Source organism: Brachyhypopomus gauderio, chromosome 18 (genome assembly GCF_052324685.1).
Source record: "Brachyhypopomus gauderio isolate BG-103 chromosome 18, BGAUD_0.2, whole genome shotgun sequence".
In the NCBI taxonomy this organism is placed as follows: Eukaryota; Metazoa; Chordata; class Actinopteri; order Gymnotiformes; family Hypopomidae; genus Brachyhypopomus; species Brachyhypopomus gauderio.
The window spans coordinates 11,025,079-11,051,557 of record NC_135228.1 but is presented as its reverse complement, the minus strand read 5'-3'; the positions used below and the strand labels follow the sequence as shown (position 1 = coordinate 11,051,557).

Below are 26,479 nucleotides of genomic sequence, written 5' to 3'. Positions count from 1 at the left end.
GTTTTCCACTCTTCGGTGTACGCTGCCGCTTGTTCCATTTTTAAAATATTGTGTTTGGATCAATGATGCTCAGGCTGCAGTTTCAATACATCAGGTTAGGGGAGGGGACAGGGGGGACGTGTTGAGTTTCCACCCATTTTGAGCAGCCCTTTTTTTTTACACATTGATTAAATCCGTATGGGGATATAATAAGGTTGAGGAATGAGAGGGTATCATGGCCCTGGTAACGGAGAAGGGAGAAAGCTGAATGGGGAAACCTGCAGTCTGTGGTTGTCAGTGATGAAATCAGACCTGGCTCTCACATCGGCCAAGGCACCGGCTATTTTTAGCGAGGGCACAGCAGGGACGGTGTGAATTATTTATGACGTATTGTCCGACCTCTGGGCCACCCCGAACGCAACCGTTGCGTCGCCGACATGCTGAGGTAAAAAAAAAGCATTACAAAAAAAAAAACACCCCCCAAAAAAACAGAGCAGATATGCATTTGTGCTCATCTGTGCTAAGTCGAAAAAGTACGTCACAAAACCAAAGGAAACAAAGTGCTGCAGAGAAACGGCGGGCCCTCCGCCGGTTGGCCGGACGAGATATCCTGGACCACCCGCACTCCGACCACGGCCGAGGGTCTCGGGAGCGGCGGCGAGTCCGGAGGTTGGTTGAGCCACGCTGCGACTTCCCCAAGAAGTTCTCACGGGTTGCTCCGCCCCTCAGAGGCGGTACTTGCGCAGGAGGTCGGCCTGCCACATGTACTTGCGCTCGGGAAACCGTTCCGGGATCTTGATCTTGCGGAAGTCCTGGATGCACTTCTCCAGCTCCTCCTCCACGGTCAGCTTCTCCTTGGCCGGCCGCTTTTTCCCGCCGCTGCTGGCGCTGTCTCGCGAGCTGGCCGTGAGCGTGCGCAGGAGGTCGCTCTTGCGCCTCTGCTCGGACGACTGCTGCTGGCTGTGCGAGTGCTGCGACTGCCCGCCGGGGCCCTTCTTGGGCGGCCGGTCCAGTGTCTGCACGTGGGTCTGCCGGCTGACGGGACCGCGGATCACGGTGCCCTGGGGCGAGCTGGCCTCCGATTGGCTCTCCGAGCTGGAGGTGGACAGCTCGTTGAGGGAGGTGCCGCTCTCGCCCTCGCCCTTGTGGCCCTTGCAGCAGCAGTCGCACGGCGGTGATGACCAGCGTGACGGGCCACCTGGAACAGATGAGAGTGAGTGTGAATGACAGCACTGTGGAGGGCGCCACGTTGAGCCTGCACCACCAGAATAATGCTGTGTGTGTCTAGTTGGACTTCTATGGCTATAAACATATATATATATGTGTGTGTGTGTGTGTGCAAACAGAGGCACACTTGCTGATATTTGCTTAACAGACCTGCATGGAAAGGCTTTACTTTGACCTAGAACACAGAAACTGAATACAGATCGCAATGGTAGTGAGTTGCATGTTTTTTTTTTATCACCAGTCCACTGATGGATATCTACCTCTCTCCCGGGCTTGACAAATGTAATGCGATGGAACTCCACCAACTGGGAGAGCACTGCATAGGAAGGAAGCGTGATATTTCTCGTAACGAGATGACGAAATGCTGCACTCAGATATCCGAGCCTTCGTTCAGACCAAGGCAGCCGTCAGCTTGTGTCTGGCGGGGAAATCGTCAGATGTGTGTACTGTATGTGTGGCCGTTTAAAGGAACACCATCTGAGGAGAAACACCTTCATTTCCAGCACAATTCACCACGCAGTGTTTCTAATGAAGTCAATTACACCGGCTATGTTTGCCGAGGGGCCGTCGCTAAGACGGTGTCTTTTTGTCACCGCCCCCTCCCCAACCTGCTGCATGAATCCACACTATTTCACAACACTGATCCATGTCAGATTTTTAATTATGCAACTTCAGTCCATTTGCATTTAATTATGCAAATGCCTGTCCGGATGTCAAAAATGATTCACAGCATGTGAGCTTGCTCATGATTGTACCCATTAGTTGTATATATGGATGTTTGTGCACATAATCGGGGGCACAAAGACTTAATTGAATGTATTATAAAAGGTAATTGGGTGGTTATTGTCCAACTGTGTCCATGTGTATAGGACACCCCTGGAAAACACCAAACATGACAACCTTTCTTTGCCTTCATCAATGGAGAACATAAACTGAGATCCCTCTTTTATTCTTGGCCCATATGTGTCGGCTATGTATGAATTCAGGAGTGATTTTTTAGTGTAGCATGCATACCATCTTTTAAGGCACTGAAGTCATCTTCCTTTGAAACTTTTAGTAATAAGTTTTCAAGCAATAGGTCTGCCAACTTTGTTTTTAATTCGCCTAAATGTTTGGATGTTCACGACTAAATCGTTTTCACTCATTTACTAATTAATCAGATATTGACTATGGCAAATATATAAATGAATGTGGTCATTAAAGGTTCATTAGATCTGATTAAAAAACACGAAGCAGTTTGAGTGTGTCACGGTCACAGCTCCGGACCCTTCCCTGTGGGCGTGCCGTTTCGTTGTCTGCATGTCGTTATGTCCATGTATGTACTTCCGTGGGTGTGGGTTGTTTGTGAGCATGTTCGTAGTCGCACCTGTGCCTTGTCTCGAGATCACGAGGGTAGGTGTTCGCCACCTATTTAATGTGCATTCGCGCAACGTCTTGTGCTCGTCTTTGTCTGAGTTTACACGTTGTGAGTGTTACGTGATTCTTCGTGCGCTGTCTTGCGCAACACGTTTAAATAAAGCAGTGACGTCGGTTGCTAAAACCAAGGATCCGTGTCTCGTCCTTCACGCTGTACCCGTCGTTACAGAGTGCATATATTAGCTGTAGGAGGCAACTTATAGGAATCTCCCTATAGATTCCCCCTAAAGAAACCCCCTAAAGAAACTCCCTAAAGAATCTCCCTAATAAAATGATGGCAATTAGTAGTCAAAGAAAAAAAAAACACAACCATGTCTGGCAGAATTGCAACGGCAAGCAATGCTGTGTTTTAAAAATGGTCATCTGCACCCATACAGGGTAGCGTATGTGAATAGCTATAACAGCAGTACCTATGAGTCAGTAACGTCTCAGACTAACACACAAGCCTCATTATGAAAACAGTGCACTTCTTGTATTCGATGTCACAACACAACCTCCCTCTCCAAGTTATACAGTGGCCCTGTATGATAGGCAGGACCCAGGTAATTTTCCACCCTCTTATATAACTTTCTAAGGTCCTGAATTCATTTGTGCTGCTCGGTATAAACAGAAACCTTTGATCGATGAGGCAGGGACTCATAATTGGTGTTTTGAAAAATAGGCCCTGACTTGGCGGAACAGCTAAATCTGCTGGTAGCCAATTTTCCTGCCTAAATAGAGTTAGCAGGATGCACCAGAGCAGTGTTGACAAATGCCATCTTGAAAGAATCTACTTGGTGAATAAACTAACCAAACCCACAACAACTTTTCTGAGGGAAAATAGCCTTACATACTGTTTGTACTGAAGGCATTCAGAAGTGACATAATTATGCACATGCTAAAAAAAAAAACTGAAATACAGTACACATTTTACAACTAATTTGTCACTGTAATAGCCAATCTGACAGGGAATGATGTGGCCCAAGTCTAGAGTAATGTTAAAGAGCGTGTAGTCTCTTTAGCAATATTGCCTGAGTCTTCATTTTAACACACAATGAGGAGCCTGCATAGAGAGCTGTACATCAATGTCTCGTTTCAGCAGAGCCAGGTCATCACTGGCAGGAAATTGACATTATTCTATTATCAGCTATAATTTCGCAAATTCCAGGAGCCCTTTGGAGAAATATCACCAGTGGCGGCTGCAAGAACTTTGGGCTCAAATGAGGAGAAAACATAATTAGCGCTCCAGATGTCGGTGTTGGATTCCCAATTAGTAGCCCTAAGCGCCCCCTCCCCTACCCAAGAACGCCCCAAACCCAACCCCCCTCCCTCCCCTTGGCCTGCCTGGAGGGCGGTAACGATAGCTCCCCTAATGGCAGCGCTCTCTCCAGGAAGCGCTAAATTGCTAATTGCGTTCTGTGGCGGTTCTGCGGCGGCTCTGCGCCAGCAGGCCATCGATCGCTTGTTTGAAAAGCGCCGCTGTGGCGGCCCGACGGGGGCCCACAAGTCCTCTCCGTCACACCCCACTCTCCCTTCAAGGAGATACGGCGTGAGCATCCTGACGGCTGGCGTTAGCCTAGCACAGATTCACAGTGCTAATCTGTCATGTGTAAAAACCCACTCCATTCATGGAGCTCTACACTGCTGTCACTTTAAAACGAGTCCTAATTATGTGATATTCTCTGGCATATGGTAAGTAGTGTCATTTGCTTAGGTGGAGGAAAAAGTTCGGTTAACAGAAAATGACACGTATAAAGTAGGCACTGTTATATAAAATAGGGTGACATGGATGGACAGGGCACCCATGTTCATAGTTATATTGACCTGAAAACCTTCACCATGGCCCCTTCACCCCGGTGGTCAGCATTGCTTGAAGGGGGCCAAGGAGCTGGCTGGGTGGAGGATATGGGAGCTGGGCCAGGTGTTTGAGGGTGCTGTGAAAGACTCCCTCTCGGCAGGCGGTAGGGCGGCGGGTGCCAGCGCTCCTCTCTCACCGCCCACAGGCCGCAGATGCTGCGCTCACTCTCTTCGCCAGCTCCGTCACCGCCGTGGGACTAACAGGCAGAGTCTGGAGCCTCAGTCCCGCACTCGTGCAACGCCGTCAGGGTGACAGGCGACGGAGGCCCGACGCTCAAAACTCGCGATGCACCATCAGCTACATTCCCAGACGCGATGGACCCAGCAGCTCCGCACACACGCTGCACTGGAGGAACCGACCAGTGTGGCTGCTGAACGCCACCTGATGCAGGATCTGCCTCCACACAGAAGATCTACCTCCACATAGAACAGACACGATCACAGTGCATCTTAATATATATCATCACCATATATTTCTATTCTGTTGTGGTGATATATGGTGATATATATGGTGACACACACACACATACACACACACACACACATGTTTCTGTCTATGACCTCCTCCACACCAATAATCCCCACCCCCACCCCCTCCTCACTCTCTGGCTCCCCGGCCTGTACTGGTCTCCAGAAGGCTTGTGGGAGAAAGACGTGCCCTCTCCTCTCCTCCCTGTGCCACGTATCTGTGTCTGGACAAACGACAGGCCCGGACCAGAGCAGGTGGCACTTCTACCCCAGCCCCCACAGACAGGTAGCCCACGGTCCGGAGATCAGCGACCCGGCACCCCACCGTGCCCGAATAATGCCCCGGCCGAGTCAGCGCCGATTGCTTATACCTGGCGTCGGGACTGCCAGCATGTGGGAGCGTTGCGTTTATTTCACACAATTACGTAAGGCTCGTGCCGCCTTGGCCAGCGCGGGTCCTTCTGGGCGGCCATAAAGGGCGTGTTTGGAGTGTTCCGTCATCACGTGCGCCTCTGCAGACGGTCAGCGCCAGGCACGTGCGCCCCACCCGCCGCGCTCCCCCCTTCCTTCCCGCCGAGTGATGAGGTGCTTTCCGCGCTTGGCTGAAGCGTGACCGACACCGCCCCTGCGCGGGACAGCAGCCCTCAGACGGGCCTGCTGTGCGCGTCTCAGCTGCCATGAGCAGCAGTTGTAATTAGGCCCGTCTATTTCCAACCATGAAAGTGGAGACATATTCCAGCAGGGGTGGGGAGGACGGTCAAGGGAGCGTTATGATTTTGCTTACGTTCTTTTTATTCCGAATTATGGGGAAAAAAAAGGAGATAAATAAATAAAGGATGCCAACTGAATGAGGGACAACATGGCTGCCGTCCCCACCCTGCTGGAAAAGCAGATTGCTTTGCAGGGTTGGTTGCGAATTGAATCTCTTGGTTTGCCGGGCCTGGAGGTGTCGAGGACGGGTTAACAGCCTGGTCCACTGTGTTGAATGCAGGGCAAAGGTCCCGCAGACATTCGTGCGTAAGGGCCCTGTTTACATCTACAGCTGAACCCCACTCAAATATTTTGCTGTGTGGGAAGAAAGAGAGAGAGAGAGAGAGAGAGAGAGAGAGAGAGAGAGAGAGAGAGAGAGAGAGAGAGAGAGAGAGGGAGAGTGAGTGAGAGGGAGAAAGAAAAAGAGAGAGCATGCAGATTTCTCCCTACTAATTATCAACCAGCTGCCAATGGCTCCCTGTCTCCCCATTTGTGTCGCCCACCCGAAGCCCAGCCGCTTATACGGGGCAGAACGCAACGGTGAGACCAGACTCACTTCTTCATCTAACCATCCACAGGTGGAAGACAGCACTGCTGCGTTTGTCACGTCACCTGACAGCAGATCTCCACCGCCGATAAGTGGGCCCAGCAGGAGGGGCCTGATCTGAGTGTGTTCTTTCTCTCTCTCCCTCCATCTCTCTCTCTTTTGCCATCTCTCTTCATCTATGTCTCCAGATGGCCTTGTGGTGGAAGGCACCACAGAATAAAGGGGAAATGACGTCCATCCTCGTACCCTGCATGGGGGGGCATGGTGCTTGGGGGGCGGGGGGAGACCAGAAGATTATGGGTCGATATGGGGGCAAACAGCGACCTCCTTCCCGGCCACTGATGTGTACATTCAGCTGACCTCAGATTCTGATGTGAAAGGCTACAGGAAGGAGCCGTCCCGAGACGCTTGAGTAAAGGGTTAATGACCGTTAATGGGGTCGTGTGGAAAAATGGAAAACATTGAAGTTGAAGCATGCGGCGTTAACGTGGCACTTCATTCAGCACGGATGGCAGGAGATGGGGAGAAGTGAGGAAAAGACAAATACAGGCGCCCCTTCATTCTGAAATGAATGCCAAGCTCCCTTGGAATCTCAGTTTATGGGAGGACGTCCATCTAAATGTTTCATCAACTGTACAACTACACTGACTTATCGTTCATGTTTATTTCCAAGCTTAAAAGACAAGGATAAAAAATTCTCAGACGTAATTGTTATGTCTGCATTGAGCTCCCATTGAAGCTAAAGTTTGGGCCTACACTTGGTCTTGGAAGTCAGTCATATATGTATGTGTATTGGTTACGAGTTGTCTTTCACTTTGGTGTGGCCCTCACAGATCTGAAGGTTCCTTATCTGAATAAAAGTTTTGAATCCTCAAATGTGCATTACAGCAGAACAGCAAGACCTCCACGATGCCATGCAACCGTGAAGAGACCCAGCTGAGCACCATTCTGCCTCCCCGACAGTTCTGGGTGGCATGCGGCACCGGTTTATCTGAGCGAACCGGGCCGCTTTCACGTTTGGAGGAGAATTGTTAGTGGGCCGTGCCGTGGGTCCCTCTGAAGAACTGTAGCTAAGACACCTCGGCCACTCGGAGGTTACCAGCTTGTTTAATTCCATCTGCTTTTTTTCTCTATTGCAGAAATTTTTGACGATCGGGGGCCGGTTTAGAAGATTCTCAGGCTGGTGATGAACCAACAGACTTGTGCTGGCAGTGGAGAGCACTGCGTAGTTTGGCCAGCCTGAATTTCAAAGGGAAGGTCTAACCATTGAAAAATCATCGGTACGGCTCCCCAGGGATTCGTAAGAAGTGGCATGCAGAGCTAAAGGGTTCGGCGGACGCCGGGCCGCCACACCACAGCAGGCCTTGAAACATGCGAGCAGGACACTGATTCTCCTCATAATTACACCATGTGCTTTGTAATGAATGTCTGCGATGACTCAGAGTAGATGGGACGATCAAATGGATTTCCACACAGAAATATGGGTGCGCTGCAGTGAAGGAGTTCTGTTCTTTGATTGGGTAATGCATGCATGCATTTGCATTCTGTGTCCTCGCTGAAGCCTTTAAGGGGGAGAACCGTTTTAGGCAAGACTGTCAATGTCGAAAATAATGGGCTCCATTTTCTGAAACACAATTACGGCCACAGAAAATGAACACCTCTCTTTCGGTCATACTTTCTCATGCCCACAAGCATTATCAACTATGTTTCGGTGCACTCAAATAGTTTCTCGGGCTGAATTTCAACCATGACTTTTTAGACAGTTAACCAATCTGTGACACTACAATTTCATTTCAAAAAGATAATTTGCCAATTTACAGAAGAGTAATTTTTGTAGTGTCAAAGAACAAAATAGATTTATTTATTACATAAATAGACCCTTTACCCTTTGATATGGAGGTTTCCATGTACCTGTCAGTCAATGCCTGCAAAAAAACACACCATATAAAAAGGAAACTCTTACAACACTGCACTATATGCTCTCACAGGAGCCCATTCTTAGAAACGCCGTCATGGACACTGATGTTTGTTCAGCACTTCTGGCTGAATCCGAGCCTACGATGTGGTGGGTTATTACGTGCCGCAAAGTCTGTCTCTCCTTGACTCCTCAGCTTGGAGCAGAGTTGCGGAGCCCTCGCTGAGTGACAGCTGTTCACACATCTGCTCGTATCGGAGCTTCAGGGTTGCTGAGCTCAGTCATACCGTATTTCATTCACAGTGACTTCGCAACTCATGGAATGCATCCAGATTCCTTTGTCTTCTAGATTGCGCTGTATCTGTTGAGATTAAGCACACCTTTTTCTCAACCGCCTAAATGACGCTGGATATTTGTATGCAGAGTTTCGTCTGTAAAGCTTTTCAGAGTGAAATTTGTGATTCCTTTCATCTGACAATGCACCAGTCACCCCTGTTTCCTGTGACAAAGCACGGTGTGCTCCGGTTGGAAGAGCGGCTATAAGCCGCCACCTGCAAGCATGTGTTTGTGTGCCCTCTTAATTGTGTCCCGGTCCACTCCCACGTAACCTTACACAAGAGCACATCTGTCTGTGTTGAAGAGCGTGAGGAATCGGCGGATTATATCATGATGGGACGGCGTGCGGGGCGAGGAATGTCCTGATCAAATTGCCCAAACGGGACATGGCGCACCCTCGCAGAACGTTTGTGTATGGAAAATTCCGGGCTGTAAAGCAAAAGTGCTTTGGATGGGCAAATTTATGCCACGCCGGGGAACAAATGGGTCGGGATTACTGGCGCGTGACCAGCTCTCCTGTAGTTTTATGTCTTCCCATTTGCAAACACGAGAGGGTCGGCAAGGCTCATCAAATCCCCATTCGGATCCTCAGTACAGCTGACAGATGCCGCCACATCATAAAGGTGCCATACAGCCGGAGCAGAGAAACTAATGGCTCTGGGCAGATGCCACTGTCTTAAGCAACACCGCAGACGGCGAGCGGTTTATACGGCTCTGAAACCTTTCTGGGTTCCTGCCATCTCCTACACCTCAAACGCCGACACTCGGGGGCACGACTGAGCCACCGTCACAGTGCGTAATGGCCAAGAAATGGCCAGCAGCGTCCGATCTTTCAGCTTTAGTAATTGGCAAATGATCACAGACGTTGCCTGAAGGATGGGACAGAGAATCGATGGTGTGCTGACGCTAACTAGCGTGTTATTTCAACATAAGGAGGTTATTCCAACAACAATCATTAGGTGAGGTATCCAGTGTGAAGCTGTCGATTTTTGGCTAATTTGTAGCATCCGCCAGTTCTTTTTGTTTGTTGTTTTGCTTCTCATTTTTTTTTCTATCTTCCATTAGGTGGGAATGCAATTAAGAGAATTCGATTTACAGTTCAACCAGGTATTGGTAAATAGACCCATTTGCCTTTGATTTTATGAGGTAGTGCTTTAATTGTGGGTTTTAATGGAGTTTCTTGTAAGACCAAATGAATGGAAACTCACATCAAGTGAGGAGCCAGACAGAAACCATTTAGTGAGGAATCTTGAAATAGCAATAGGGATGTCAGTAGATGTTAATAATTTAATGACCACTGACATTGCTTTACTGCTAATGTTCTGGGGAGTGGAATGTCTGCCCTCCCTCTGCTAGCGAAAGGAGAAGATGAATGTGGGGATCATGGTCTCAAAGCATGGGAGACGCTCCCATGATGTTGGCTGAGCCATGCTAACCATCCATCATGGCCAGACATCTTCTATTGACCTGTGGGTCATTAGTAGACCCGTTCATGTCATACAAATCATAATCCATAATTCCAAAATGCCAACACATTTGGCAACACATTATGGGGGTGCACGGGAGGTCTGAGTTCAGAAGATATCATGCCTGGTCATGTTAGGAAAGCTCAGAATATTTCCAAACCAAGAGGAGCTACATGACATCTGTTATAGAAGCAGCATTACAACTGGAACCCTGCTAAGCTGTTTTGGTCATTTAAGTAGTTTCATGCAAAATTGTACCTTTGAACTGAAACCACTTCATACTTAATGTCACTGCTCATTACAGACGTGAGACTCACACCTGAAAAGTGTCATGTGGCAGTTTAGGAACTTTGTTTAGGAACGTTAGCCTTTTTACCCTCAATAATAATAATAATAATAATAATCTGAAAAAAAGAAGTCCAGGCAGGTGAGTGAGCATGAATATACATTGTCCCATTTCTACTAGAAGCCCTATTACCAATGGTGCAGACCCTAGAAGGAGCAGAGAGTGAGAGGGAGTGGAAGAACAAATAGTACACAAAGGGCAATACGGATGAAGGAAGGTAAAAGGGTAAAGGAAGAACCAAACCACGCTAGACCTCAACAACCAGAAGAAGTCATTTATAGTGTAGGGAGAACTGAAGCCAGTAGCCAGTGTAAGTGTAGGAGTGTTGGAGTTATATGGTTCCATGTTTGTCATTTATTCCAAAGCAGCAGATGGGCTCGTGCTGCACGACTTTAAAGTACTGTCAAAGAACTTCAGACCCTTATTTATATCCCCTAATGTTTCCATTGTACGTTCCTCACTGCGTGTGCTATGTATAATGAACATATATGCTGCCAGATGTCTGCACTGTCCCTCAGGGTGGTTACCTTCACGCCCTCCCTTTAGTTAGTCTCTGTCAGTTATCTCCTCAGTAATCCCTTTCGCTAATCTTAGATGAATGTTCTTCAGTGCGAATTTAAATCAATCACATATCCCATGAATAAACTATCAGCAGTATGTTTTCATTCACAAATTAAAGCCCTAATAATTTGTGGTTGTAAATATTTGCTAAATGCTAACATTTAATATTGCAAATTCTCATGAATTTATCAAATTACACAGGACATTTATTGTTTGCAATCGAGACTTTTATTATACTTTTTTAGTTTTCATTATATATGTTTTTATTAATTATTAATTTGCTTAGTTTTACATCACATTTAGCAACCTCATGTAATAATTGTTATCTTTAGACTAGAATTACTTTTGAGAATTTTTATTATACACAATATCAGTATTATCGCGAAACCATACTTGTGCTTACTACGTAGTGAGTAATAATGCAGACCTTTCACTTTCCCACAGAGATCTCCTATAATGCTGTTGAAATCTACTGGGTTCCTGCTCTGCTAATTAAAATATGTTACATATAGCTTTGCCTTCAAGGCTACTAAAGCATTCTTCATAGACTAAACTCCCAGCTTCTCTAAACCAAAATCCATTAGCAAGAAAGCACAGCACTTATTTTTAAATAGGGATTACACATGTGACCTTGTTAATGACTAAGCTTTGCTAAATTACCTCTCAGTGCGAAGCGTTTACATCTCGCCGGCGTGTTTTCTCACTCGTCAAAATGGTCGGACGATCTCGATCTCAACAAGCGTCTGACTCCACCGAAGCATCGGATCTTGGATTTAGGCGACATCAGACCAAGATATGCGGCTTGCTTAAACCAGCCCCTCGGGCGTCTGGACGAGGGCATAAAACGTCGATGTGACATTGACAGACAGGCCGGGAGCACCTCGCAATCCCACACACGTGCTATCAGTACCTCGGATCGGATGTGGCGGATCTGTCAGAAGGGCATTTCGGAAGTAGCCGAGGAAAGAAAAGTGTCCATCACCAGTGTTGTCAAGAGTCATTTCCGACCTGCCTGTGTGATCCCACTACTAATCACAGATGGAACCAGCGTAACTATGTGCACAAAAAATTAGAGACCGTGACATATTATGCTACGGCTTTGGATATGTAGCAGTAATGTTCTTCCAAAGCAACATGCTACAGTGCTGACAATTACCATCATACTCTAAAATGTTGTAGCCTTTGCACTCTGCATACTGTATATGAATGACCATTGCTTAGTTAGCTATGACAGATATCCAGAACAGAAAAGACCAGAATTGTGGCTTTTTCAAGAATAAATCGACATAAAGAACTATTTACCACTTTGATATGCCCAACCATGAGCATAACCCTAAGCACTGTAAGCAGCCTACAGCCTCCCACTCTCCACCTCCACACTCAGCCTGCTACCACCTGCCTTTCCATTTCAGGGTGATCTCCATTCTCTCTCCTCTCTCTCTCTCTCTCTCTCTCTCTCTCTGGGCTGCAGTTTGATATTTGCGATGCCTGCCTAAGACTGCCAGCTGTACCTTATTTATCCGGATGTTCCACCTTCAGGGCAAATCGGCTCTTCCCTTGTTTCTATCGAAAAATAACAGAATATCAAGGGCCAAAACTGAATATTAGCTACACTGTTTGGTATCACTATTTGAGGTTACTCTTACAGATCTCTGAGACAAGATCAGAGATTTTAAAATATATACAGTACATACAAGTTTGCATCTGCCCTGATCTCAGATCAGGTTCACCCCGATCACTGTTTATCGCCTGTTGTAACTAATTAACATAGCATTAGGCTACACATGGTACATGCTCGCCTTTTTGCTCATTTACACAGGGTGACCAGACGTCTGCCTTTGATGCATAACCCCCCACCCCCCAACCCCATCCAAAACCACCCCCCACTCCCACCTGAGGTGTCCTCTTTTTCATCATCTCAGATCTGATCAGCCAACTTCACAAATACTCAGTTTCTTGTCCACTTTAAAAAAAAAAAGGGCACATGGTTATTTTGATGGCATGAATGTAGTTATAATAATCAAGGAAAAGTTGCCTAAAGCCAACTATGAAAATCCTTCTGTATGTTATGTTTAGGGGAGTTTTTAATTATAAACTCACACAGCATCCATATCTCCTCCAGATAGTCTGCACAGATATTGTCAAGTTTAGAAAACAACCCTCGTGTCATACGAGAATTAAGCAGCGCCAACAATTGTATTATGAATGCAAATTAGGCAGCCCACACAGTTCATACTGCATCCACACAAGCCTGTGATCAGCTGTCAGTGGACACTGAGTCGGTTGTTTCAAGGATTTACTACTACGTCTCAGTGTTGGCTCCACAAAGAGAACGTCATCTTCTCTGGCGCTGAGCAGAAACAAATTCTGTACCATCTTTTCATCCAGCTGATGATTTCCTACCATGTTTGATGGCTTTTGCTTATAATTGAGGACACTTGGCGTAGCCCTTTGTCTTTGATAAATAACAAAGATCCTATAGGATGAGGACTGCTGAAATCTTCTTGACCTTTCTGGAACACGGGCTGTGTTGTGGTTTAATTTGTGGAAGACATGTAGGAAACAAACCTCACGCATTTCGGCATCACATTTCGTCAGAACGTCAAGAGAGTTCAACGCGCTGTAGAAAAGGCAGGATGGCTTTTCTGGACACCAGACTGAGTAGATGATGGACCAACAGCTACCAGCACAATGGCCGTGACTGCAATGGACACCATCGCAAAAGCCTAACCCCACTCCCTGTGCCCCCCCCCCCACCCTGGACGATGAAGTTGAAACCAACTGCCCTGTTTGATGAGCTCTCCCCATTGACCTAGAGCAGGTGGTGATGGCCTTCAGAATGACGGTTGGAACGGACTGTACACAAGGGTTGAGGATTTGTAGGCAACAAATGTGCACTCGGGCCACCAGACCAAGGAGCCTGCACCCATCTCTCCTTCCTGAGTGACAGTCCCCATCACACCTCTCTGTCCTCCAGGGACTGACAGTCCCCATCACATGGACCCATTCTCTTAAGAGTTCGGCACCAGGCAGAAGAAACAGAGAACAGAAGACTAGTGGCTGCAAAACCCTCAAACTGAAAGCGGATGGCGTTTCCCCCTCCAGAATTGGGGAAACAAATTAAACATCTACCTGATTGTGTCGTTTGTTTTAAGGGTGCCAAGCTTGGATGCATTTGTGGGTTTTTTCATTAACAACCAATCAGACTTGAGGAATGGGATGTAGGTCTTTAAAGGACAGGAACTCTGACTTCTAATGAAAGGGTTTCTCTGTCCTGCCACACAAAAAGATAAAGCACCGTTACACTCAATCAGTAAAAAAACAACAACTCCCATGGGAAAAGCCATTTTGATGACACCAGCTCTTTTCAGTCCAGTGCATTCATGGCTGTAATTATGTTCCAAATTTTAGCTCTAGTCCATAATGTAGAAATGCTACCTTCAAATAAAGTGATAAAATGCAGAATATGTGTGGCCTTACTGCATTTACATTTACAGCATTTAACAGACACCCTCATTCGAGACAGAAACTCACAAAATGCTTTGTCATCTTCTCATAGGATGTATCCTAGCCAGTACAGAAACACACAGAGTCAAACTGGACCATTGAACTAGAACACTGCCAGATACACAAGTCAATGCTCATACCTGGAAAGACATGCTAAATTAACAAAAGTTTCTCACAATATGTGCTGAACAATATTGTAAGTTATTGTAAACAATAACTAATAAGTTCTAGAAGCATTAAATTTATCAATAATAATGACATAGTTCCAGAACTGTCTGCATATTTTAACATGTTTACTGCTTAATTGTATTAATTGTTACACTTGAAATAATAAATAATTGTTTAATCGTTATTTAACATTCATTGATTATTTACTAGATTATTTTCAGCAAAAAACACAAGCTAAGGTCTGCAGCAAATCAATATTTAGTTTAACATTGATCATAACATTAATAATTTTAGTAAAAATCATTCCAGTTTTACCACTGTGCATGCAAAATATTTTCAAAAGTGCAAAGATAGCTAAATAAATAAATACAATTAATAATTTTTAAACTTAAGCACAAACCTTTGATTTATTTATATTCACAGGAATTAACGCTAGGCCTGTCTTAGCAGCTAAGTAAAGCAGACACATACAAGGCGATGTCTACCTCAGACCATAGTCACTGTCTACTCTGAGGTCAGCTAAGAGCCGGAGGGTGTCAGAAGGTAACCTTCGATGCATAATTTTTGAATTGTAGCCTACATGAAAGGTTCCATTGTGAAAATGGTTCTGTCAAATTCATAATCAGAGGCACATCACAATAAAAGCCTGAAGAGACCTCTGAGGTCTGGTCTCAGTCTCCTCACAGCTAGTTTTGACTCCCACACATGCACACTCTAAATCTCTAGGAAGGTATAATGAGACAATTCATCTGTAAGTCCAGGATTGTTTAGGGTTGTTTAGCGTTGAGTGTTTGTAATATGTTGTAGACAATATGTGTAGAATTACAATTAAAGGATTTCCCATTCTGAGTGACTGCATATTTGTCAGTATGACAGTGTATGTGCTCTCTGGGACTCAGACCTATGACTTTGGTGTTACCAGTTCCATGCTCTAACTGGTCTACCAGTGGGTCTACAGTAGAACTACTGTACAATCAACACAGTGTGCAAACTGCTTGAGCTTGGGGCAGACGGCACAGTGCACAGCTGCAAGTGAATAAGGCCTAACGGACACAGTATCCACTGCAGAAAGTGTAAGGTGATTCCTGTATGCGGAAGCTAATCTCGCTGCGTTGCTAACAACTGAGCAGGCCTAGCTGCTCTTCTGAAGTAAGGAGAAAGAAAGTAAACAAAGGCGCATTGACAGAATGCACAAGCGGATCCGAGGCTGAAACTTAAAAAAATAAACGGAGAATCCAAACAGCTCCTAATGGTGTGGCTTTTAACTTGATGTTGCCGGTGCAAAGCCTAATCTCACGCCGCACTCTAAACACAATATCGCTTCATCTTCTCTGGAACTCCAGGGCATAGTTAAGCATGCACAAGAGTCTTGTTTCCCGCACGTGAACTAGACCGTCAAGTAAAATCTGGCATGGCTCCTCACCGCATGCTAGCGCGTAGGAGGCTCGGGGGCAGCGCTAGACTCGCGACGGCTCACCACCCACCTCGGAAATGACGGGGGAGGGGTGGAGGGGGGGTCACCGCCTTCCGCACACCTGCTAGCGTCTCGGCAGCACGCACCAGCGACGGCGGCAGACGGCGAGCGGCCCGAGAGAGCGACGGTCTCGCCCCACCCGCATGCGCGACATTAGGGAGAGACAGACGGTGGGGGGTGGGCATGGTGGGGGGGGGGGGGGCAGGCGGCGACAAATTAAGTCAAGGCGGCGGGGGAGGGGCGAGGCAGCCCGCGCCAAATGAGGCCGTGGCCGCGCGCGTAATTGCCTCGACGGGCGCCATTACTCCAGCGCTCCAGCGCCGCTCCGTTCGCGGCTCGCCACTTCACAAACAGCCTCGGAACAGCTTTGAATTTTAAATGAAACGTTTGGCTGAGAAATTTGAAACATGGGGGGGGGGGGGGGGGGGGGGGGGGCACACAAACGAGCACAAAATGCTCGCTGTGTTGATGATGGGGGTTCTGTTCCATATTCGCGTAGATCTTTTGCAGAACACCCCCCCCCTCCCCCCACACACACACACACACACAAACACACACACACACACCACTAACCACTCCCACCCCCCACCTAAACGCTTTGGACTTCTTGGAACAGGGGGGTGGGGTGGGGGGGGTCGTCTCGGCGGGCTGCATTAGCTTCACTGTGGGGCCCGCTGTTTGGCTCTGTTTACCCGCTTCCTGCCACCGCCTCTGTAATTACGGCTGAGTGCTTCTGCGAGAACTCGTTCATTCCGAATGTGAAGGGCGTCCGGCGGCGTGAAGGAACCTCGTAGCAAGTCTGTTCGCGTGCCGCCCCACCCTACTCCGCCGAGAGGCCCCGCACATGAGGCTTCAACAGACCTTAACCCCGCCCTGAAAATGCTCATCTATTTGTACGGTTAAAACTGAAATATTGTTACAGGGGGCTGGAGAGAATGTGAAGAACAGCTAGGAGGGTTTACGTCATGTTTCTTACCTTTCAGACAAAGAACAGTAAGGTGTCAAGATATCTGGGGAAGCTGTTTCACAAATACCAGGGCTGGGGTTCCCAAAAGCCCCATAAAACAAAGATAATCTTTAAATGCTCGCCCGAGCATTACACTGAACATGCTCACTCTCATTTGCATAGAATTTGAGAGCCCTTCTGAATCTTGCTGCTCAGAAAAAGATCTCCATTCCTAAAGGCCTGGAGATCAAAACCGCAGCACAAAGTGCCAAACTGTTTGTCACTTTTGCATTTCTTCAGTCAAAGCCAAAGCCAGCAAGCATTGTTAATATTAAGTCCCTTGGATCTCTTGTTGATGCACATTTGAGAAATAAGAAAGGAGCTTGTCGTATAAAAACACGACACTCTTGGGAAAGCACACTAATTGTGTTTTTCTCGAAAGCCTTTGACTGCAGTGTCAGACATTTCAGCGTTACCATATGACTGATCACTGGTTACAGTGCAAACTAAATAACTGTAAATATTGCAATTGGCCTGCTGATCGCAGCTTATGTTTACAAGTTGTGAGCAGCAAAAATAAGTTTTTCACATGTTAGCTAGCTAGGTTATTAATAAATTACAAGAATCCAACAACTATGTTAATCCTTATCATCATTATCATCATAAAAATATAATCAGAAGCATTGCACATAGGTAGCAAATGAGAATATCAGCCATCAAAAGCACAAGCTAAGAATAATTGGAAATGGATACAATCCTACTGTCTAATTAAATGACTAATGAGTCAGTTTTCACGCACACGCACACCCCATGTGCACATGCACACCCCACACGTGCACACGCACACCCCACACATGCACACCCCACACGTGCACACACAGACACCACACGTGCACATTACAACAATGCAAGTCAGTGAATCAGTCAGGAAAAAGGCCAGTCTTCCATGCAATCTTGCAAAAGTAATTCAATTATGTAATAAATAGATTTTAAAGCCAATACAAATCTTCCTATTTTTCATCATGATGATATGGAGGGTGTTTTAAAAGCTGCCATCTTTTACGTATAGTTTATAAACAGCGTGGAAACCATGGTTACATACAGGATCATTATAAACAAGAAAGCATTTCCAAATCTCTGTAATAGCTAACACAAGCTTATCACTGTGATGCTTTTGGAGATCCAGGCCCAGAAAAAGCTAGGAGCTACATCAAAGCTTCAAGCTGATGAGGCAGTAATGAGTGTAGTGTTAGAATACAGGCCACAGCCCCTACACATTTCCACTGAATCACTATAAATAGCCTGAATTCACCCACCAGCGTGAATATTTGTGGTGTTCAAGGCGGCTCTACTCCTACGCTCGAATCTACTTTTAGGAGGTTTCAGGAACACAAGCGGAGAGAGGACACCAACTCAGCACCAGCATTCAGAAATACTCTTGGCTATCAAGCGTCTATCAGGAGGACGTTCAGATGAGAACTTGAAAGAAATTGCTAGTGGGGACAAAGGCAGAGACAACGTCGTCTTCTGCAGACCTTGGAGTTGGTGTTGATGAAGTCATTAAGTTAGATAGAAATGCTTTCAGCACAGAGCCGGTCGAGCCTAGGTACTTTCCTCAAAGATACACACGAGAGCCCCTATGTGCTAGTAATGGGGAAACCACCATGAGTGATGCCACCCGTCTGAGAGAAGGAAGCAGGACGGGGGTTGGGAGTGACAACCAACAGCCCCCCCTCCAAACAAAAGAAGAAGATAAACCCACAAACAACATTCACCCCCTCTTGTTTCCCTTCCACCTGGCCTCCAACAGACAAAAAACATCCATCACAGAGCAGAGCACCTCGCGATCGATGGGAGCCACATTTAGGGAAACGCAATGAGCGTGGCTGCCTCCAGAACGCTAACATCGGTCTGGCTGAAATTACTTTTCTGGCTGATGCGGATGTTTGGCCCAGGGCTGGGGGGAGGGGTCTGGGGGAGGGGTCTGGGGGGAGGGGTCTGGGGGAGGGGTCTGAGGGTGGAGGCGGGAGCTGCTGAACGGTGCTGTCACTAACGCCTGACTAAACACCACGCCTGTGTGCTGCGCGTCAGGCCCGAACCCTGAACCCCGCACCCCGCAGAGCCGCCTTAATGAGTCGCCGTAGCGCCGGGCGTGAGGTTTTTGGGCTCAGTGCGGGGATGTGGAAGTGGGAGAGAGGGCGCAGACTCCATGTTGGTCGCATAGAGCACAGTTAATGGGCAGGGGAATTAGGGTAGAAAGCCTTGACCTCCCAGGACTGGTCTGCAAATGCAATTACAGCCCAACAGCAGGGCAGAACTGAGCAGCATGGTTCCCACTCTCCCATTAAGCTAAAATACAGCACAAATTTTCATGATGAAACATTTCTCAACACAGCGCACATTTATTTTGATAATTTAAATGGGAGAATGAATGTTGAAGCCAGGCACATAAAGGTTAATTCCTTCTAAATGAATTCTGCTGATTTCACACTTCCATAGTCCTCTACCACTCTGAACAAACAAACACAAAAACAGTTTATTTAGGTAAGGCGACAATATCTTGCAGGCTTGCAAGCAATCTTGTAACAGTTACAAAAATCAGATAACCTATCAGAATCATATTACCACACACAGCTCAGGGGCTGTATCCTTCACACAGCAGAGCAACACAGTCTTCTTCAACCCTCCCTGAACTTCTTGTCTCTGTAACCCTCACTAATGGGCCTCTTTTACTAAGAGTCCCCGTGGCACTATAAACCATTTGAAATGCCCAGGTTACGATAGGGTGTGGTTCCTTCTGTTACGGTTTGTCTCGGGAGTGACTGATCAGTCAAGAGCCCAGAACTCCTCAATAGTGTAGAAGCGCTCTTACAGAAGGCTGAGTTCGCCTCAGACTCCGCTTCATTGCTCTTCCTGAGTTCTCAAGATGTCAGGACCCTGAATCTGAATCTGAGCGGCTGAACATGACAGCCACGTAGTGTAGAATTTCTGCTTCGTTAAATTCACTTTTTAAAGCTTTAATGTAAATTTAACTACATGATTACAGAATAAAAAAGATTGATGAAAACCAGACGTTGGTTCCTTGATAAATAAGCGCCTTAATGAACCATGATTACAGCTAAAATAGATGAATTTATGGGAATAATAGTTGAGCAACACAAATAAATGAGGCCTGTGTGGTAAACAGTAAACTGGTGTTTTACGCAAGTTAAAAAATAAAGAGTAAACTGATGCTTACATGCGATAAAATCAACAGTGACATTCTACAAAGGCAAAGTTACTCCTTCGCAGTGAAATGTGATTTGGCGAAGCTCCGCTGGAGTATGTGGAGCGCCACCGATTTTATTGTTTTCGGACATTGGCCCGAGCCCGTTTGCTTTCAGGCACTATTGTTTTGTGGGCTCAGTAAATCTAAACGACAGACCCAACCACCTTATCTCGGTAACTTCATTTGGAGACCCACTTGAGCCAATAAGAGGCTCTCCATGATGGATTGAGGGCCCAACTGAGTGTTGCACTGGCTTATTTGATTTGTGGACTGCACGTCTACTTGCATAATCTGCTGTGGGTGGCACTGCCTGCCTACCAAATCCCAAACGCATGCGCACACACACACGCACACACACGCTCCGGCTAGCAATAACATGAAATGTGCTTTTCCCCTTTTTATTAACATTTTGTTTTATTTACATGTTTTTCATTAATCCTTTACAGCTTAGAGATTAGTCCTCCATCCCACTCCAGTGGACCGTGTGCACGCGGCAGACGCGATCGGCTACGCTGTAATCACCTCCCCACAGGTGCAGCGTTTGGCCCAACACGAGGCTACCGCTCCGCTCCCCCGCAGTGGAGAAGACGCACGGGCAGATGACACAGCCACAACGCGGGTGAAAGACAGCTGTCAGACGCTGACTAAAACAACACTGAGGGTGATGACGTGTTATAGACCACACTTAAACTACAGTAAGAAGCCCTTTACAAGAATAGTGGCATGATTGGTGCACTTTGTAGAAAAGATTCATAGGACTGACATTTACACTGAGTAGATTTTGTTGTATCGCTTTGTATATACAAAAGTGAAAAATGAGATTTGAGGTTAAAATGTATGCAGTTTGCAGGCATGACTTACAAAAAATGGCGGAATTGTTTTTGTTTACTTGTTTGTTTTAAACTCGAGACTAAATATAATTCTACCATGTGATGTGGATCATTGATATTACATACATTTTAGAAGCATATCATTATATGTCCATTTGCATATAGGCCTACAGTACTGCTATTAATGTCAACGACAACTCAAACTATACCTTAATCTTCTGGCACAATAAGGACACTATGCAAATTACTAATTCACCAAGAGCTGGTTCGTTTTCAACTTGAGGGTAGCTGAACTCTGAAGGCCGTGTGACTGCTCATGTACCGAGAAATAAACGTCTCGGCAGCACCAAAGATCTCACCCTACTGATTATGGTAAAGGAAGTCTATAGGCAGCAGAATTAATGGGAATCCTGCTGTCTTTTTCTGCTGCTCAGCTAATGCACTAGCACTGTGCAGAAGAAAGCCCTGTAGGCACCCCTCTCTGCCTCCAAGGCTGATAGACCTGTCCACTCTCCTCCCCTGAACACCTCGCTAATGAAGGGACACCTCCAACTGGCAAGCTATTCCGGGACATCTAATCATATTGCTATTGAATGCGTGTGATCCCCGGGCCTAATAGCATTGGAGAGGAGATGCCAGGACCTTGGCTGGATCATGTTTTAGAGGTATTGATTCGTCAGCCGCTGACGAGATCGTTTAATTATTCACTGCTCAGATTTTGGGAACTTTTAGGAGCAAATTTGGCCTCAAATTTGGGATTTGCTCCCAAGCACCGCGAGAAACAATGCTAACATCTGCGGCAAAACTTGAAGCGCCCTGAATGTAACTATAGCATCAACATAACCAGTACTGTGTGCAGATTAAACAGGCATGATGCATTCTGGGATCAGTTGAGCACTGTATTGGAGCTAATTCAAAGCTGGTACGGGGTATCCGCTGCTCAAAATGTAACCGCGTTTTCTTTTGCCAGAGCAGGTATCAGATACCCTCTTATTAGCAAAAAAAATTTATATTTTTTATGATGGCTTTAGGGAGCTTGCTGAACAGGCTTATTGTTAAAAGGTCCAGGTTTGTGCCAATGATGGAGGGGCAGGCAAGAAGCAGAAGTCTATTTTTTGCATTTTAATTGTGTGAACCCAAGAAGTCATGTTATGGCAGTTCAGTTTCCTGGGGCAATGCCACTGTGATTGGTTTAATAGACTCTGCAGTCCCCCCGGTAACGTAGCACTTGTGTGATGTGCAGATGATGTTGTGTACACCATCAGTCCCCCAGTTTTCATTATAACAGAGTGTCGGTTTACTCAGTTGGCACGGGCATGATAACGGACCTTATCCCATGTAAAGGTCACGTTCGGCCAAGACGAAGAAAGAGGAAGAAGAAAATGAAACAAGAAGTGTCCACAGAGTGAGTGAGCGTGGTGATTCGCCTCGGCCGTGTCAGAAGAGGCTTCATACATCCTCCGGTCCAGAGAGGCGGTTCTTCAAAGAGCCACGGACTGGTAAGCTGCAGGGACACCTCACCTTTCTGCTGGTGCAGGAGATCACAGCGAAGCTAATTCAGTTAGCGCCTCCGCCTCGTGATTGGTGCACCAGAGGCCATGAGTTCTCCTACGTGGCCAATCAACCGGCAGCGGGGCCATGGGTCGGTGCCACGTGACTCTTTCTGCCTCTGCGGCTCTGAAACCTGGCCGAGCTTTGAAGTAGTGGTGTTCGCTGGAAAAAAATAAATAACTCGAGCTGTCTCAGACATTTTTGGACGTGATTAGGCCAAGCAAAATGTTTGATGCAGAGAGGCAAACTTCCCTAATGGCATGTGGGTGGATCAGGAGAACAGAAAATATGAAGAATCTCTTTTCCACTAGAATCTCTCCAAAGATTCTATATCTGAGGGCACATTGTTTGCCTTGTTGTTGGTATTTTCAAGTAGGGGTTTTGGTTGTAGATATGATAAAGCTTTGTTTAGGAATGTAATGTGTTTTGCAGTGTTGATAGGTCTAAAAGCATTAAGAGGCACATAGTTGGCTGTGTAAACTGGCACACTCCAAATTACTGGTGAGCAGATTCTCAAAGATTCTGACATGTTCGTGTTTTTAAACATTGTGGTTAGACTTGTCAATGCATCACTTGCATGAATTAATTTCATACAGTTATACATATTAGATGTGTTCCCTATTAAATCCAAAATGTTTATTATTTCTTCTAGCAAGATCTTCAGAATGGTGAAACCCACTAAAGCTTTTCAATGAGTCTAGACATCTGAGAGAAAGAAACATGTAAGCAAACATGATGTTGCAGCATAAGTTCCTGAAGGAACTCTGTAGTGAAGTTCCTGAAGGAACTCTGTAGAGAAGCTTGTCTTTGATTTCAGAGGAGGTGTTGGTCCCGCTCTCCATCTGCCTTTCATCTGCCTCCTTCTCCTAAGCGCTGACAATCCAGACAAAAAACAACAGATACTAAAAGGCAACGCTCATAACCCTCCACAGCATCTTTCACTCACTGTACTCAACGCCAAGGGCTGTGTGCAGACGAGGGCCGTGCGTACACGAGGGCCGTGTGCAGACGAGGGCCGTGTGCAGACGAACGGTCTCCTGCACTGCACTTAAGACTGTAGACTCATGGAATCTTGGAAAGAAATCTTAATGAAGTGTGTTCTGCAGACACGCAATTAGATTCTGTCAATGTCCATAGGCCAAGATTATACAGGTTTAGGACCCCCGGTGGGAGTAGACCAGTGCAGTAAATGCAAGCTTTAAATAGAGAATGAGTCAAGTGTGTATCATCCTCGACAGAGTGTTTTAGGAGCTTGTATCATGGGGCTAAGGAGAGGAATATCATCTTAACTTTTAAATTGAGGAAGTCCACTCTACTAGGAGAACAGTCTAATGTACTGGTAGCTTTGTCATTCCAAAAGGCCTGATGTTTATCATAGCTAGAGATGATGTTGGTTCTTCACCTTTTGTCATTGGAACTGAGAGCATTACATAAACCTGTGAAAGAAAGGCCTAAATGAGAAAGAATAACGGCCCTTAAACTTTAAGAACAGCTTTTCATCATGCTAATAAAATCTGAAGAGCAATCAATGTGCTAATTACAGAAAGCAGGGAGCACCAGGGCTGCATTAGTGATTTTTCTACAGAGTAACAGACTAACGTTATTTCTCTGCACTCTTTCCCCTCTAGAGTAACACTGAGGCATCCTCCCCCCCCAGATTATCACTGAGGCATTTCCCCTCTAGAGTAGCACTGAGGCATCCCCCCCCAGAGTAACACTGAGGCATTTCTCCCCCAGAGTAACACTGAGGCATTTTCCCCCCCTAGAGTAACACTGAGGCATTTCCCCTCTAGAGTAACACTGAGGCATTTCTCCCCCCAGAGTAACACTGAGGCATTTCCCCCCTACAGTAACACTGAGGCATTTTAAAATTATATTTAAAATTTTTTTTTAATTAATTAAAAAAAATATAGTTTCACATTTTCATATTTCATAACAAGTTATATAAAGCTATCAGAGCTAAATGCCTTTCTGAGTGATAGCCTATGTTGTGGCAGATATAATAATGAAGATTAAGTGATTGTACTGTGGAGATTCTGAAATAGCTTTCTTAGCCTTGATGCCTACGATAATACGTGAAATTTTCTTCCTGATCATACAGCACATCAAGTGTACGTGATGGTTTAATGTTTGTTATTTGAGGAACATAAGCTGAAGTGGCAGGTCGAACGAAACGGAGAACTCGAACAGTACAAAGAGAAGCTTACACAACGCCTCAGCGGAGGACATGCAGAAGACCATGGACCATCCAATGGGACACGAGCTTCCTTTAAACCTTTTAAAGCAGCGTGCCTGGTTTGTGAATGCCCTCCTGAGCATGGGGTTGCAAATTCCAAGCAAACACAGTCGCGATCCTGGGAATTAATTAAGATGTCAAAGTGAATTAAACTCAAGACATATTTAACGGCTCTGCGCTTAATTGCGGTTTGTTTAATTGCCGCCACTTAACACCGGGTTCGTTTAATGTCTGTTACACTGTTTTGGTCATGGCTTATGACCAGTGACAAACTTAAGCAACAAATATGAGAGCAACAACTTGCATATACAGAGCAAAAGAATCAAGAAAGAAAAAAGGAAATATCAATTTTGTTCAGTCTGGTCGCACAAGGTCATGTTAAGAATGCTTTTTGCCTCTTCGGTTCAAAGCCATGCTCATTTCAAGTCTGTCTGTTTAAGTGGTGTCAGGCGGTTGACTTAGACGCTTGTGCTGGTAGTGACATTTCTCACAATGACATCTTTCATGTCACCTGGTTTTCCCTTCAAATGCATCAACTATGTAGTCTTGATTTTTTTTATGCCTCGATCTTTCCCAAGGTAGCGTTCTCTCAGAAGCGTTTTGAGAAGTAAACCATTACACACGTGAATACTGCAAGATGAGCATGTGATGTGTTCTTCCAAATTTTTATTAGACATTTATTCATTCATTCATTCATTTTTTAGACACGACTTAATGAAAACCCAAGCCCATGAAAGTACCAAAGTTAACATCTACAGACCTACAAAACCCTTAGAGGGAATTATAAGCTCAGACATCAGGATTTCAGCAGGGATTCCTCGGGATTAGAAATCCCAGTAACAGATCAATAAAATATGATCCCTTGCCGGAAACTAGGGGGTAAATATAAGCGTGAGGAGAACTCTGGGGAAGGGATTTATCTCTCCCTTGTGGTGCCTTGCTCACTGAATATTTTAAATTGGTTTCCGTGTATCCGAGGTCCCACTGGGCAGGTTGAGGCAAATTGCCAAGGAGTCCCTTAAACTGCCCAAGAAGGTTTCGCATGATTGTTTTGACTATGAAGACAAGTGTTGAGCCGAGGAGAAGAACAAGCTGATATTGCCGGACGACAGCTTGATTATAAACAACCTTATCCGGCATATCTATTAAAAAATAAAAGAATAAATGAGAGATTTATAATATTCAAGTAAAATTAAGTCTTGCCTGTTCTCTCCAGATAAAGGATTTTTTTATTCAGAGTTAACTGCTCATTCACACAACAGCTGATGACGTTTGAACAGCTCCACTCTAGCGTAAAACACAGACAACGTGCCAACGCTCCAAAGCACATAATATCTTTCCAAGGCAAAAATTCTTTTATTCAATTCAACGTAATTCATCTATGATGAACCACTAACCATCACTGAATTGTATTGGCACCATTTATACAAGGGCAGAAGTCAGATTTTGAGTATGCCCTTTAGTCTTTTTATAGTTTTGTTGTGTTTTTCCCTCTTGAGTTATGAGTCACTCCCTCCACTCTCTGTTGAAAAGTGTGTTTTGGAGTTCAGTAAGTTCTCCAGCTGTTTTGAGCCGCACTGTTAGATAATGCCAGCCAGAGGAACTGTTAGAGGAACTGTTCCAAATAAGTTCATTTCTTCTTCCCCAACAGC

At 45.8% G+C, this 26,479-nt stretch overlaps 1 protein-coding gene across 1 annotated transcript in view; it reads right to left on the bottom strand.

The window, feature by feature from the left end:
* Positions 1-448: 448 nt before the first annotated feature.
* kctd16b (potassium channel tetramerization domain containing 16b) overlaps positions 449-26,479 on the bottom strand; it is a 34,407-nt gene continuing 8,376 nt past the window's right edge. The window contains exon 2 of the mRNA XM_076979925.1: positions 449-1,177. Coding sequence (XP_076836040.1) covers positions 705-1,177 — 473 coding nt within the window. The 3' untranslated portion in view covers positions 449-704. The remainder of the gene's footprint in view (positions 1,178-26,479) is intronic.